This window comes from Microplitis demolitor, chromosome 2, assembly GCF_026212275.2.
Source record: "Microplitis demolitor isolate Queensland-Clemson2020A chromosome 2, iyMicDemo2.1a, whole genome shotgun sequence".
Taxonomy (NCBI): Eukaryota; Metazoa; Arthropoda; class Insecta; order Hymenoptera; family Braconidae; genus Microplitis; species Microplitis demolitor.
This window is the reverse complement of record NC_068546.1, coordinates 2,049,449-2,062,046: the sequence shown is the minus strand read 5'-3', so window position 1 is coordinate 2,062,046 and position 12,598 is coordinate 2,049,449. Positions and strand designations below refer to the sequence as shown.

At 36.3% G+C, this 12,598-nt stretch overlaps 6 protein-coding genes and 1 long non-coding RNA gene across 7 annotated transcripts; 3 read left to right on the top strand and 4 right to left on the bottom strand.

The window, feature by feature from the left end:
• Nucleotides 1-116: 116 nt before the first annotated feature.
• On the bottom strand, nt 117-3,177 carry LOC103573499 (kinesin-like protein KIF23). Its single transcript, XM_008552619.2, has 2 exons — nt 2,997-3,177; nt 117-2,854 (listed from the first exon to the last, which is right to left on the bottom strand). The coding sequence occupies exons 1-2, from the start codon at nt 3,005-3,007 to the stop codon at nt 352-354; spliced, it is 2,514 nt and encodes an 837-aa protein (XP_008550841.1). The 5' UTR covers nt 3,008-3,177; the 3' UTR covers nt 117-351.
• Nucleotides 3,178-3,838: 661 nt separating this feature from the next.
• Nucleotides 3,839-4,567, bottom strand: LOC103573498 (CDGSH iron-sulfur domain-containing protein 3, mitochondrial). Its single transcript, XM_008552618.3, has 2 exons — nt 4,385-4,567; nt 3,839-4,280 (listed from the first exon to the last, which is right to left on the bottom strand). Exons 1-2 carry the CDS (start codon nt 4,445-4,447, stop codon nt 3,918-3,920), a joined length of 426 nt encoding a protein of 141 aa, XP_008550840.1. The 5' UTR covers nt 4,448-4,567; the 3' UTR covers nt 3,839-3,917.
• A 310-nt stretch (nt 4,568-4,877) lies between these two features.
• LOC103573497 (histone H2B) lies at nt 4,878-5,594 on the bottom strand. Its single transcript, XM_008552617.3, has one exon. The coding sequence runs from the start codon at nt 5,570-5,572 to the stop codon at nt 5,198-5,200; it is 375 nt and encodes a 124-aa protein (XP_008550839.1). The 5' UTR covers nt 5,573-5,594; the 3' UTR covers nt 4,878-5,197.
• A 316-nt stretch (nt 5,595-5,910) lies between these two features.
• LOC103573495 (histone H2A) lies at nt 5,911-7,725 on the top strand. Its single transcript, XM_008552616.2, has one exon. The coding sequence runs from the start codon at nt 5,952-5,954 to the stop codon at nt 6,327-6,329; it is 378 nt and encodes a 125-aa protein (XP_008550838.1). The 5' UTR covers nt 5,911-5,951; the 3' UTR covers nt 6,330-7,725.
• Nucleotides 7,726-7,812: 87 nt separating this feature from the next.
• LOC128667364 (histone H4) lies at nt 7,813-8,195 on the bottom strand. Its single transcript, XM_053737048.1, has one exon. It carries the CDS (start codon nt 8,168-8,170, stop codon nt 7,859-7,861), a length of 312 nt encoding a protein of 103 aa, XP_053593023.1. The 5' UTR covers nt 8,171-8,195; the 3' UTR covers nt 7,813-7,858.
• A 266-nt stretch (nt 8,196-8,461) lies between these two features.
• LOC128667381 (histone H3) lies at nt 8,462-9,053 on the top strand. Its single transcript, XM_053737125.1, has one exon. It carries the CDS (start codon nt 8,496-8,498, stop codon nt 8,904-8,906), a length of 411 nt encoding a protein of 136 aa, XP_053593100.1. The 5' UTR covers nt 8,462-8,495; the 3' UTR covers nt 8,907-9,053.
• Nucleotides 9,054-9,485: 432 nt separating this feature from the next.
• On the top strand, nt 9,486-11,347 carry LOC128669033 (uncharacterized). The gene is made up of 4 exons (XR_008404593.1): nt 9,486-9,719; nt 9,866-9,991; nt 10,080-10,250; nt 10,599-11,347. It is a non-coding gene; the product is annotated as an uncharacterized LOC128669033 (long non-coding RNA).
• Nucleotides 11,348-12,598: the final 1,251 nt, after the last annotated feature.

Here is a 12,598-nt window from a genome sequence, read left to right as displayed (position 1 = left end):
AATAGTTATAAGTACTGACATAAAATTATATTTATTTATTACTTATATAAAGACGTTTAATAATTTTTTCAGATTTTTTTTAGTAAAAAAAATATTTCAAGTTTTTTTTTTTTTTAATAATTTGCTCTTAAACAAAAATGATTAAATGCCCGCTTTTAAATTTTAAAAGCATATTTTAAAAAATAAATTTTATGAAAACTAAAAAATATTTTTTGCCACCAAAATTAAAACTCTGAACAAAAAAAAATTAAACATCGTACTAAAAATAAAAAATTAAGTAATTGTCATGTAAAAAAATTAAATAATAATAATAGATCTAAAAACAAAAAACAAATTATAAATTAATAATAACTAATTATTAACACGTGGTCTCTTTTTATCATTAATTAATTCATCAGCATTTTCTTTATTGTCAATTCCACTGCGTTTGCGGCAGCTGGTTGGCGACAGCTGTTTCAGACACTCTATGTCATTGAAAACAACCTGAGCACCACCACCGCTGGTGGGAACAATATCAGCTTTGTATAATTTAGTCTCCAGTTCCCCGTCAGTGTCCTGCTCCTGTGCCATCAGACAGTACCGAGAAGCTCCGTCAGTTATTTCCTTGGGACTCGTCAACTTGGAGACGCTCCTTCTCCGGCGCATCAGTGGCTGGAGGATGGTACCGATAGGCACCAGAGCACCAGGTCGGTGATCAATCCACCTGTCGGCACTCTGAGATCTTCTGTGTCTCAAATTGGCAACAGCAACTCTGGCATCACGCCTGGATCTCTCAGCAACAGTTTCTTTTCCATCGCTCATCACTTCTTTCTCAGCAGAATCCTTGGCCGCGTCAATGACAAAATTTTCTTCGTTATCAAGAATCTGCTTAACTTTCTTCAGCTTTTCTTCTTTATCTTTCATCTGATTATGAAGATGCAGACGCTGTTGTCTCAGCCTATTCTCCAACTCCCTGTTCATTTTGTCAGTCTCCATCTGCATCTTGGTGTTGTACTTCTGCTTGACCTTCTGCTTATCAATCAGCCGCTGATTCAAAGCCAGATCACGGTCCCGTAGCTCCTGCTGCAGACTTTTTATGGTTTCATTGGCACTATTAAGTTTTCTCAGCAAACTATTAATCTGAGACTCTGTTTTATTAATATGATTACCTAACGCATCAAGAGTTTTCTTCTGCTGTGCGTTGACTGCCTTTAGTGAGACATTTTCATTTTTATAAAAATTATTATCTTGCTCCAAATTGACCAGCATTTTACGAAATTCATTTTGTTTTCTCTCAAGATCACTGCGCAATAAATTACGTTTGTTTATTCTCTGCTCCAAGAACTGCATCAACGTTGTAATAATACTGTCATCATGAGGATTGTTGATATCAAAGTCAGGGAATGATCCACCAAGACTATAAACGAGTCCCAGATCAATGTCCAGGTCTCCAACATCACGGCCCTCTTTCTCCAAGCGACTTCGCGCCTCTTTAAATATTTTATTGGCTTGTCTCCTGCCAGGAGTGAATCCCAGATCCAATTTATTAACTTGTGGCCTTGAAACCTGCACTTCCTGAGTCATTTCCGCGAACTTCATGACCTGGATCGTTTCATCGTAGTCATCAGCACGTGGATTAACGCAGACAATCATCCTGACCTTGCCCTCGCCGTCGAAATAATTTTTAAACAAATGCGTCAGCTTTGAATCTCGATAAGGAACAAGTTTTTTTGTGCTCTGGGTTTGATTTTCCCGCAAAATTTCCAGACAAGATCGCAATGTCATCAGTGAATTATTTATATTACCCGCCTCTTTCAGTCTCTTCCCGGTATTTTTAGTCCTGTTGGTCCGTTCACTGCCAGCAAGATCAACCAGAGACAACTGACTGATACAAATCACCCTTTTATCCTGGATAACATTCTCACCATCACAATCAAGCGGTGCCTGGACCAACCGTATCGTGAAGACACTGTGGGACCTAGAGGACTCAGCATTGAGGGCCGTGTGTGCAACCCGGCGTTTACGCTGTCCCCGCTGGAATACTTCGAAAGCCTCATCGGCGCTCTTGACTTCAACCTCCGTCACCGCGTGGACGTACATATTTTTGTTCCCATCCTCGCGGACTATTTTGCTCTGCATCGTCTTGATCCGAGGGTCACCGTCGTCCAGCAAATCGTATACACTGTTATTATAAATCTCCACGTACGTTATAAAAACAGCGTAAGCATTATCCGGGTCAACATTCAGCACCTGAGACTCATCTGGCTCCCGAGGAATCATCGGGTTGCTGTCACTGTCGCTGTCCTGCCGCCTGATTTTGAATTTCCCATTGGCATTACGCGATGGTGTCATCAACCCAGCGTGCATTTCGCTCTGGCGATCCAGCATCGCGTCAGTCTCACTCTGGACATCGAACCCATTCAATTTATCAGGTTTAAACACAAATTTTTTCGACTGATAATTGCTGATGCTGTTAAACAAAACATCCAGACATCGCGGCATTATTCCCCCGTCCTGCGGTTCTCCTGTCATGGTGTAGGTTTTCCCGCTTCCGGTTACTCCGTACGTGAATAAAAGACCATTCTTACCGTGGATGAGATTTTCAACAAGTGGTAGGGATGTCAAATTAAATATGTCACGTTGTTTTGTGTCTGGACCAAATACTCTAGTAAACGTCGTCTGGATTTCCTTGCTGTTGGCATTCCGGAAGTTAACTGATGACTCTGGTGGAGTTATCAGTATAGTCTGGTCGGAGATTATTTTCATACATGACACGTCTGTTGGATTTTGCATCGGGCGAATCCTACAGTAAACTTGGACTGGATCTTTGGATGTCGTCGACGGTTTCTTAGCTGACACCGGGGGTTTCATTCGTCTAAAAAAAATTTAACATTAATAATTATCAGATAAAAATTACAAATAATTCGGATATTTTTAGTGAATAATTTATTTTAAATATCAACTGTCACTACGCATAACCTAATTGTGGTAAATAAATAAAATAAATGAATACTTACGAAGACTTCATTTTTTTTTTATTTTTCAGTTATTATTTATATAAAAAACTTTTTGGATAATTATTTACTTTGTAATTTATACTTTTTTATCTCAGTAATAACTTTTTATTTAAACATTTGTTTGTTTGTACCCGAGTGACGGTTAAAACAGCGTCTAAGTTTGAATTATTAAATTAGTTCCGGATTCCGACGTCAGAATTTACCAATCCTGAGTCTTGGAGGCTCATGGAAATTAATCTTGATTTTTTATGCATTGAAAATACACATTAATTTTTGTTAACATAAATTTTATATTTGTAAATATCAAAATTAATTTTTTTCTTAAATTAAAAAGTTTAAATTCCCGGGTTTAAAAAATTTTATGAGTGTAAATGTAGCAGACATAATAAAATTTTCAAATTCCATATAAAGAAACTACATAATTAAAATAATGAAATTCAAAAAAATGCATGTACTCATTTTTGAATTTTCTAAACGTGCATTTTTTTATTTTTATTTTATTTTATTATTTTAAAATTTAAAAAATTTTCAAATGTCCGCTAACTTATGATACTGAGATTAGCTGACATCTAATAACTTTTGGAATTTATTCAAAACGATAGATTATAAAAAAAAAATATTTGGAAAAATGCACTTGTAGTTTTTTTAATTTCCTACAAGTGCATATTTTTATTATTTATTTTTTTTTTGCAATCGATGTAGAAAAAAAATTCAAAAATTTTAAATTATCATAACTTCAAAACCATGCTAACTTTACTGTAATAAATTTTTTAAAAAATTTAAAATCCAAAGAAAATTTAAATAAAAAATTACATGAAATGACTTAAAAATTTAAAAAATAATTAAATGTAACAATTTTAATTGCGTAAAAATATTTACATGATTACTGAAACTTTAATTATTAAAATAATAATAATTTTATCAGAATTTTTTTTCTTGAATATCCTCTCGCAGATGAGTACCGTCACAGAACGGTCTATTAGAAGTTTGCTTACAATTACAAAGCCAATAGTCTTTGGTCTCTTTCACGCGGAATCTGATGGGTCGTAATTTTATCTTGAGGAAGATGTTTTTGTGAGTGCCATCACAAATGGGCTGACTTTTGCTTTGTCCACACAGACACCACTGGTAGTCTTTGCCGGCTTCAATCCTCATTTTAAACGGCTTCTTGTCGTAGGGTTTTCCGTTTTCCTTCTGGTTCTGGGCACTGAAGAGTCCTTGGAGTTCGTTGACAGGAATCTCGGGTTCCTTCTCCTCTTTCGTTGAGTACCGAACTACTTTGGCCTAAATTTTAAAAATTAATTTAATATTTTGAAATTATCTGTGCTGTCAGTACAATAAACCGGGCACACAAATTACAAATAATTTATTAACTGATAAATAATTACCCAGCTCCGGCTCGGAATCACTCGGAAACTTGACAATTTCTTTGTTATATTTATGATACTCATGATTTATATTTTTATATTTCCTCAGGTACTTCGAATAATTTATTTTCCAGGGTTAGTTTGAGGTTATGACCAAAAGTTTTGTCAGTTGCTCGAGATAATCGATAATCTAACCTCGAATTGCGATGAAAAATCCTGGCCAAGTTTACGGATGCATCTGGTGAAAATTTTTATCTAAAGTGAAATGTCAACTTTAGTGTTTTCAAAATTAATTATTTGTTCTGACAGATAGTGGGAGATAATTTGTAACTCATAAAATTTTTTGGGAAATTCAAATTTAACGAAACTTTTAGTATTTTATTGATTTGAAAAATTTTTATTCTGCGTCACGTATAAATTATCTATAAATTCAAAATTTTATAAGAAAAAATAATTTGATTTTGATTAAAGTTAAGGTATTTCTAAATATTTTTGAAATGAAAGCTAAACAGTAAGGTATCAGTTTCTGAAACTAGAAAGTCTTGATAATAAGTGAACTTCTGTTCATTTACGTCAGATCTGGAAATTTTTGTGCATCTCAGTACTGTTATAATTTAAACTTATTGAATAATTCAGTTATCTCTCATGTATGTATTGATAAGATTCGAAAAAACATGATAGATATATACATTTTTGAATTGAATGGGAGTATGGAATTAAATTCAGACAGAAAATCATTATTGAAATAAAAGTAAAAACTGAAAATTTCTTTCGTTTTAAAAAATTTGGTGGCCCTGAAAAGGGCCGTTTGGTTTTTATTGAGGATTAGGAAATTTATTTGGAGCTGGTGTATTTGGTGACAGCTTTAGTTCCTTCACTGACTGCGTGTTTTGCCAATTCACCTGGAAGCAGAAGACGAACTGCGGTTTGAATTTCCCGAGAGGTGATGGTGGAACGTTTATTGTAGTGCGCAAGTCTTGAAGCTTCAGCGGCAATTCGCTCGAAGATGTCGTTGACGAAGCTGTTCATGATGCTCATGGCCTTGCTGGAGACTCCAGTGTCAGGGTGGACCTGCTTCAAGACCTTGTAGATGTAAATGGCGTAACTTTCCTTGCGCTTCTTCTTGCGCCCTTTCTTGTCACTCTTGGTGATGTTTTTCTGGGCTTTACCAGACTTCTTGACGGCTTTACCACTTGGCTTAGGCGGCATGGTGAAGTGGAGATTAAGTGACTCTGAAGATAAGTCGAATTTGGCAAAAAATTACCTTGAGCAGTGGTACGATGATTTTTGAATCGGTAGCTGCGAGCCAATGAAATCGCGTAAAAGTGAGTAGAGAGGATAAACGTGAGCTCATTAGCGCGCTGGTACCGACGGCTAAAAAATAATAACAATAGTAATAAAATCGGGACCTGCGAGCCAATGGGAGCGCTGAAATAGTGAAGGGGATAGAAGCTCGTATACTATTGGGTCGCTGGTTCCGAAAAAAAAGCTTATGAGTAAATTGCGACCGGCATTATTTTTTTAAATCGCTCCGACAGTTCGTTCTGTTCATTTGTGTTTACTACCGTTAACTTATAAACTTATCATCATGTCTGGTCGTGGTAAAGGAGGAAAGGCAAAGGGCAAGTCAAAGACCCGTTCAAGCCGTGCTGGACTCCAGTTTCCAGTTGGTCGTATCCATCGTATGTTGCGCAAAGGCAACTACGCAGAACGTGTTGGTGCTGGAGCTCCAGTCTACCTCGCAGCTGTCATGGAATATCTGGCTGCTGAAGTTCTCGAGTTGGCAGGCAACGCCGCCCGTGACAACAAGAAGACTCGTATCATCCCACGTCATCTCCAACTGGCCATCCGTAACGATGAAGAATTGAACAAACTTCTCTCAGGAGTCACCATCGCTCAAGGTGGAGTTCTGCCCAACATTCAAGCTGTCTTGTTGCCAAAGAAGACCGAGAAAAGCAGTTCCTAAATTGCACATAAACTCAAATAAAAACCAAACGGCCCTTTTCAGGGCCAAACAAATTTTTCAAAACGTAAAATACTCTTTGGGATTATTTAGATGTAGTTTAAGATATTGATGACTCACAAGCCCTCACTAATTACAATTAGTAAATGAGCTATTAAACATTTCGATATCCTCCATTTAAATTTTTATAATTTTACTAATCTCTTTAGACAAATTACCCATTGCTACAATACAGCTTTTTGATTTAAAAGTATTTTAACCCATTGGTCAATTATAAATTTCAACTCTGCCATAAAATTCCATCCTACTTCATATTTTCACCAGCATTATTTAAACTAAGTATTTTAAAAACTTTAAGTAGTTGCTTCAAAAATATTGAACTGTCTCAGTAAATTTGAAATTAATAAATAAAAACAGCAACTATTACCATAAAAAATTAGTAGAGCATAAGGTGGAATACTTATATTTGTTAAAATAAGAGTCGAATAATAGAATTATATACAGTACTTAGTAATTATATGTGTTGCCATTGATAATTTGCAGACCCTGATAAAACTCATGGTATATTCATTCTATTGAAAGTAGTCTTGGGTAGTTCGCGAACGACCTAGGTCGGAAGAGCGCTCCTTTAGGTGAACTATGCGAACTAGTTCGTCGATGATCTCGCTCTTAGTTCTTTTTATATTTTTTTTAGCGTCGGTTTAACTAGACACTGGCGCTATGTGACCAACCGAGTTTTTTACTCTTTCTGTGCGCGCCTTGATATTGCGAGAGACTATTTTTATATATTAGATCATTACTCAACGAGACTAGCTGTTGACTAATGATTAATATAAATTATTGAATTTTTTCATTTTTACTTAAGTAAAAGATTTGATGTGCTATAAAAAAATGTCAACTTTAATTGTAATAATTAGCATTTTTTAAGTATTGTAATATAATTACGCATTATACTAGAAACGAGACTAGCTGTTGACTAATTATTAATATAAATTCTTTTATTTTTTCATTCTTATTTAAATAAAAAATTTTATGTTCCATAAATAAACAGAACCAGCATTAATCATAAATATATTTTTTTTTCTATTTATTGTTTTTATTAAATTATTTAAACAAAAGAACTAATGAACTAAAAGAACGAACTAGTTCGCCATTGGATTATGAACTAAATTGAGCGCTCTCAGTGGTGACCGATTAGGCCCAAGACTAATTGAAAGGCGCAGGGATTAACAACTTCTTATTCAAAAATTAACGATACGATTAACTTAATGCTTGATGCATCGATAGCAGATTAAATTATTTTATCCTAGGAATAGTAAGTAAAAAATGAGACAAAATAAGATGAAGTATGAGTACTAGGTAATCGGGAGCTCATGTTAAAATTAAATAAAGAACTCGATAAATTACAGTTCAATTTTTAGTGAACTAGGATTATATGGGATTTGAAACTTGAATTATTTTTCACGTGTAAAAAATTTGGTGGCCCTGAAAAGGGCCGTTTTGTTTAATGTTTGCTGAGTCGAATGATAAAATTAACCTCCAAAACCGTAAAGAGTACGGCCTTGACGTTTCAGAGCGTAGACAACGTCCATGGCGGTGACAGTCTTACGCTTGGCGTGCTCGGTGTAGGTGACAGCGTCACGAATGACATTTTCAAGAAAGACCTTGAGAACTCCACGGGTCTCTTCGTAGATCAGACCTGAGATACGCTTGACACCACCACGACGAGCCAGACGACGGATCGCTGGTTTGGTGATTCCCTGGATGTTGTCACGAAGAACTTTACGATGACGCTTGGCTCCTCCTTTTCCCAATCCTTTTCCTCCTTTACCACGGCCAGTCATTGTCACAAATTTAAAGAGCGGAGAAGTTTACTCGACGAGAGTCAGAAAAATTATGACTTCGAAATCCGAAATGGCCGTATTTAAGCACTTTCTTACGATTTCCCTCTCCGCTCGATTCCAACGAAGCTGTCAAATTTTCTCCCACTTTTCGATTCGAACCAATCGCAGAGACGTTCGCTAAATTATCCCCCTCTACCGAAAATGTCCGAATCAGAACGCGCCAAGCGGCCAGCGAGTTGACAAAAAGGCAAAAACAGGCGCCATTTTTCCAATTCAACCAAATCTCTTGAACGTATTGCTACGTTAACTCATCAATTAACCCGCAATGGCTCGTACTAAGCAAACTGCGCGTAAGTCAACTGGTGGAAAGGCTCCACGTAAACAACTGGCTACCAAAGCTGCTCGTAAGAGTGCGCCAGCAACCGGAGGAGTCAAGAAGCCTCATCGTTACCGTCCAGGCACAGTAGCTCTCCGTGAAATCCGTCGTTACCAAAAGAGCACGGAACTTCTCATCCGTAAACTACCATTCCAACGTCTGGTTCGTGAAATCGCTCAAGATTTCAAAACTGATCTGAGATTCCAGAGCTCAGCTGTGATGGCTCTCCAGGAAGCCAGCGAAGCCTACTTGGTGGGTCTCTTCGAAGATACCAACCTCTGTGCCATCCACGCCAAACGTGTCACCATCATGCCCAAGGACATCCAGTTGGCTCGTCGTATCCGAGGAGAACGTGCCTAAGTCATCTCCACTTCGAACATAAAACCAAACGGCCCTTTTCAGGGCCATCAAATTTTTTAAACAAAGAAAATTTTTCGAGTTTGTTCCGTCTTTTATATATCCTATCGTTTTTTTTTTCTTACTAATAAAGTTCTAATAGATCTTGGAAATAAATTCAACCATCATCCCATTTTTATTTATCTACTTTGATATTTAATATAAATAACTATTTGAATATGACTAAAAATTGTTTTCCTCGATATTCCAATTTTCTTATGCGTCAATTACTTCAATATTAAGTTCAAAATTAAAAACTTGTAAAATTGGGTACTTAGAGATTAAATTTGCTGAAATTACTCCAACTTAGCAAAATATCGGCTTCTGATTGGATCAACTTAAGCCCCCTCTACCTGGAACCGGCCAATCACGTGGAAGTGTCAAACTGTCACCCGATTGGCTCGCAGTTACCGACGTTTCTTGCCAGAGCCAATCAGCGCCGAGAATAGCAGTAATGCAGTGGTTCGGTCAATTCGCTAAGATTAGTTATAAATACACCTGCTAATTTTGCATGATTCGCATTTGCTACTCAGCTGTCAAAGGGGTAATACCTCATTATCCTTTGACACTTTTAGCATCCTCAGAGTCCAATTTAAATAAATAAACTCATTAGGGCCACTTTAAACTCTTTAACTCCGCGACTTTATTAATTCACGTAATAAATATCTATTTAACTATTATCTATTCACCTTCAAGAACGAACTTCTGATTGCTGCTTTGACAAGTCTATCGGCCTTGAAAATAGGCTAATGTCACTCCTGCTGTTATATCTAAAAAGTACGTATTTCCTAATTTAATTTTTCATTTTTAACTTGACAGCAAGTTTGCGAATATGAACTTTAAAGTTCACTTCAAATTCATATCAGTGCGCGTGCGCGATTATTGCAAAAAAATTAACACCAAGGAAAAAATTGTAATTACAGGTGGAGCCACCGGCAGATGAAGAAATGCGGATGTCAATGAGTTACTATGGATTATTCGCAGCTCATTACAGCAACTGAAACCGAGTTTAAATCCAAAACTTATGCCCCGATTAATTATTCATCAAGGTGAATAATTTTTTTAATGAATTGAAATCCAATGCACAATTCAGCCCAGCGACATAAAACTTTATGGCTTTCTTTTTTTATTTTACAGAATGTAGCTGGTGTTTGAAAAATTATGGGAGAATAAAATGAAAAATTATCCGGGCATTAGAAAATTAATGCAATGAATGCTGAGTGAATGACTGGTGTTTTGATGGGAGTTTTTGCCTGCTGAGAGCGCAGGCGCGTAAATATTTAAAAGCTGCAATTAGATTCATCGAATGTGAGTTTCTAAACGTTGTGATTTATTTTATTTAGCCAAGATCGTTAGGATTACGCGGACAAAAATTTAAAATTACTTTAATATTGAAATTAAATTTTCGAAATGAAAAAAATTCTGCTACTAAAACTAAAAAGAGTATATTTGAGAGTCATTATAGTAAATAGGCGGGAATTATCGTCATTTAAATGTTTCATGATATGAATTCAGAATTTAAATTTTTCGCGAAACAATTCAATAATCGTTGATTAGTAAGAATTATTTTAAACCCCTGATTTCTCTGATTTAGAGTTTTTATTTTTATCTGAATGAAAATTTTCAAAATTAAGTTCGTCGTTCCTTATCTTTTAGGACCAAAAATTTATCATTTACAATGATCGCAACTACCAAAATATTTGAGATATTATTTATTATCGGCGGCTTCAAAAATTGCAATTAAGTTTATCATTTTTATTATATTTCAAGTACTTTTTCACAAAAAATGTTTGGATAGTGTGAATAAATTTATCAAATAAATATATTATTAGGCCTGATTAATGAGAGGATGAGGTGACAGCGTTTTTGACAAATAATTGAAACTTTTTCATAAATATATTTTAAAAATGAAAGAAAATTGGATTTTATAATAAAAAATATTTTTCGAGCTCATTTTTAGTTGTACGTTTAGTCATTCCGCCGAGGCTAGGCAAGTTGCCGTATCTTGATCCTGAAGAAATCAAAATACTGGTGGCCTGTCTGGTCAAGGCCGAACCAGCGGTCGCGTTTTACGTTAAAATCATTTTTTATTTTGAAAATTTAGGGTCAAAATGAGCTCATTTAAGAAAATGAACAGTAAATTTAAAATGTTGATTATTAGTTCAGAGGTTAATTAGTGGTGGGGCCTTGCAGTGCCAGGGATCTGGCTGCCGTCGGGTCACCACTGAATGCTCCTTCAGGACATTTATTAATCCGACGATAGACCTCACAGCGAGTTGGCCACTATGGGCACATCCCTTTTTAGGGTTCTGCATTATCACTAAAAATAGCGAGCAGATAGAGCCGTTCGGTTTCGTACTGTTGGGCGTGCAGAGTTTACAGTATGGACAGCACGCGGTCATTGAATTGAGAAGTTGCATATTTTGTAATTTATTTTTTTTTTTTTTAGTTTAATGAATTTAACAATTTTTTAAAAATGCTTATTCAACATTTTAAAATATAAATTAACGCAGCTTCTCTGTTCAAAATGATTCTCTATCTGCTACAGTCTCCGAATCGGTCGCTTTTCCGACAGAGTCACTGTGTCCCCCAGTTTCTTCAGAACTCGTGGATGCACCTCTGTAGTAAGGGCAACTGGGCCGGAATCGGCTGTTGGGGGGACTCTTCCAGATTTGAAGTAGTGAAAATATTGAGCACTTCTTACTAGTGAATGTACGTCGCTCTTGAAAAACACCGGTTTGCATCGCTCTGGTAATTGGTGTATTTTCACTAGTTCATTTTTAGGGAGATGGGAAGCTAAATGTGCGCTGGTGCAGTTAAACGATGCCTGTCCCAAGTGTGTCACCGAGGGAGAGGATTCACCGGAGTTTTAAATGTTGTGAGCACCTAGAGTCATTTTTTGTCCGCCGTTATTTTATTTATTACTATATTACATTACATTATATGACATTACATGAATTTGAAAAGATCTGGCACCCGACTTTGCAAATAAATTTTTTTGAATTGATAAATCGTTCGGAAAAACCTCTGATCGGTGATGAAAATTTGTTGATTGTAATTTAAAAAATTTTAAATGTTCAAATAATTTTTTATTAGTATAACAGAGGCCAGTTGCTCCTTTGGGCAATTTGAGTTCGCTGTCGACTACTGCGTTGATCGCTGTTGGTCCTGCCTATCATGTCCTTTGACTCTGTCAAACCATATAGGTGTCAACACTTCTCGTCAGAGTCAAGCGGAAGTTCGATTGCCGTGAGCAAGTTTAGGATTTTGTTTGCTGATAAATAAAGTAAATTCTGCGTCGATGAATGAAAAATAGCCTCTGTCCGCGTTTGAAATTTTCAAGTCACGGTTCGAAACATTATTAGAGCCACCGAAGGCTCCGGTCGCGATAGTCAATTTTTATTTTTTAATTATTTTTCATTCTATTTAGCTTTGATTAGAACAGGAAGACAGTGGCTAAATGTGCTCCTGTGGGCAATCCGAGCCTGCTGTCGACTGCTACGTTGATCGCTGTTGGTCCTGCCTATCATGTCCTTTGACTCTGTCAAACCATATAGGTGTCAACACTTCTCGTCAGAGTCAAGCAGAAACTCGGTTACCGTGAGCAAATTTAGGGTTTTGTGCGCCGATTTATAAAACTACTTATACACTTTTCT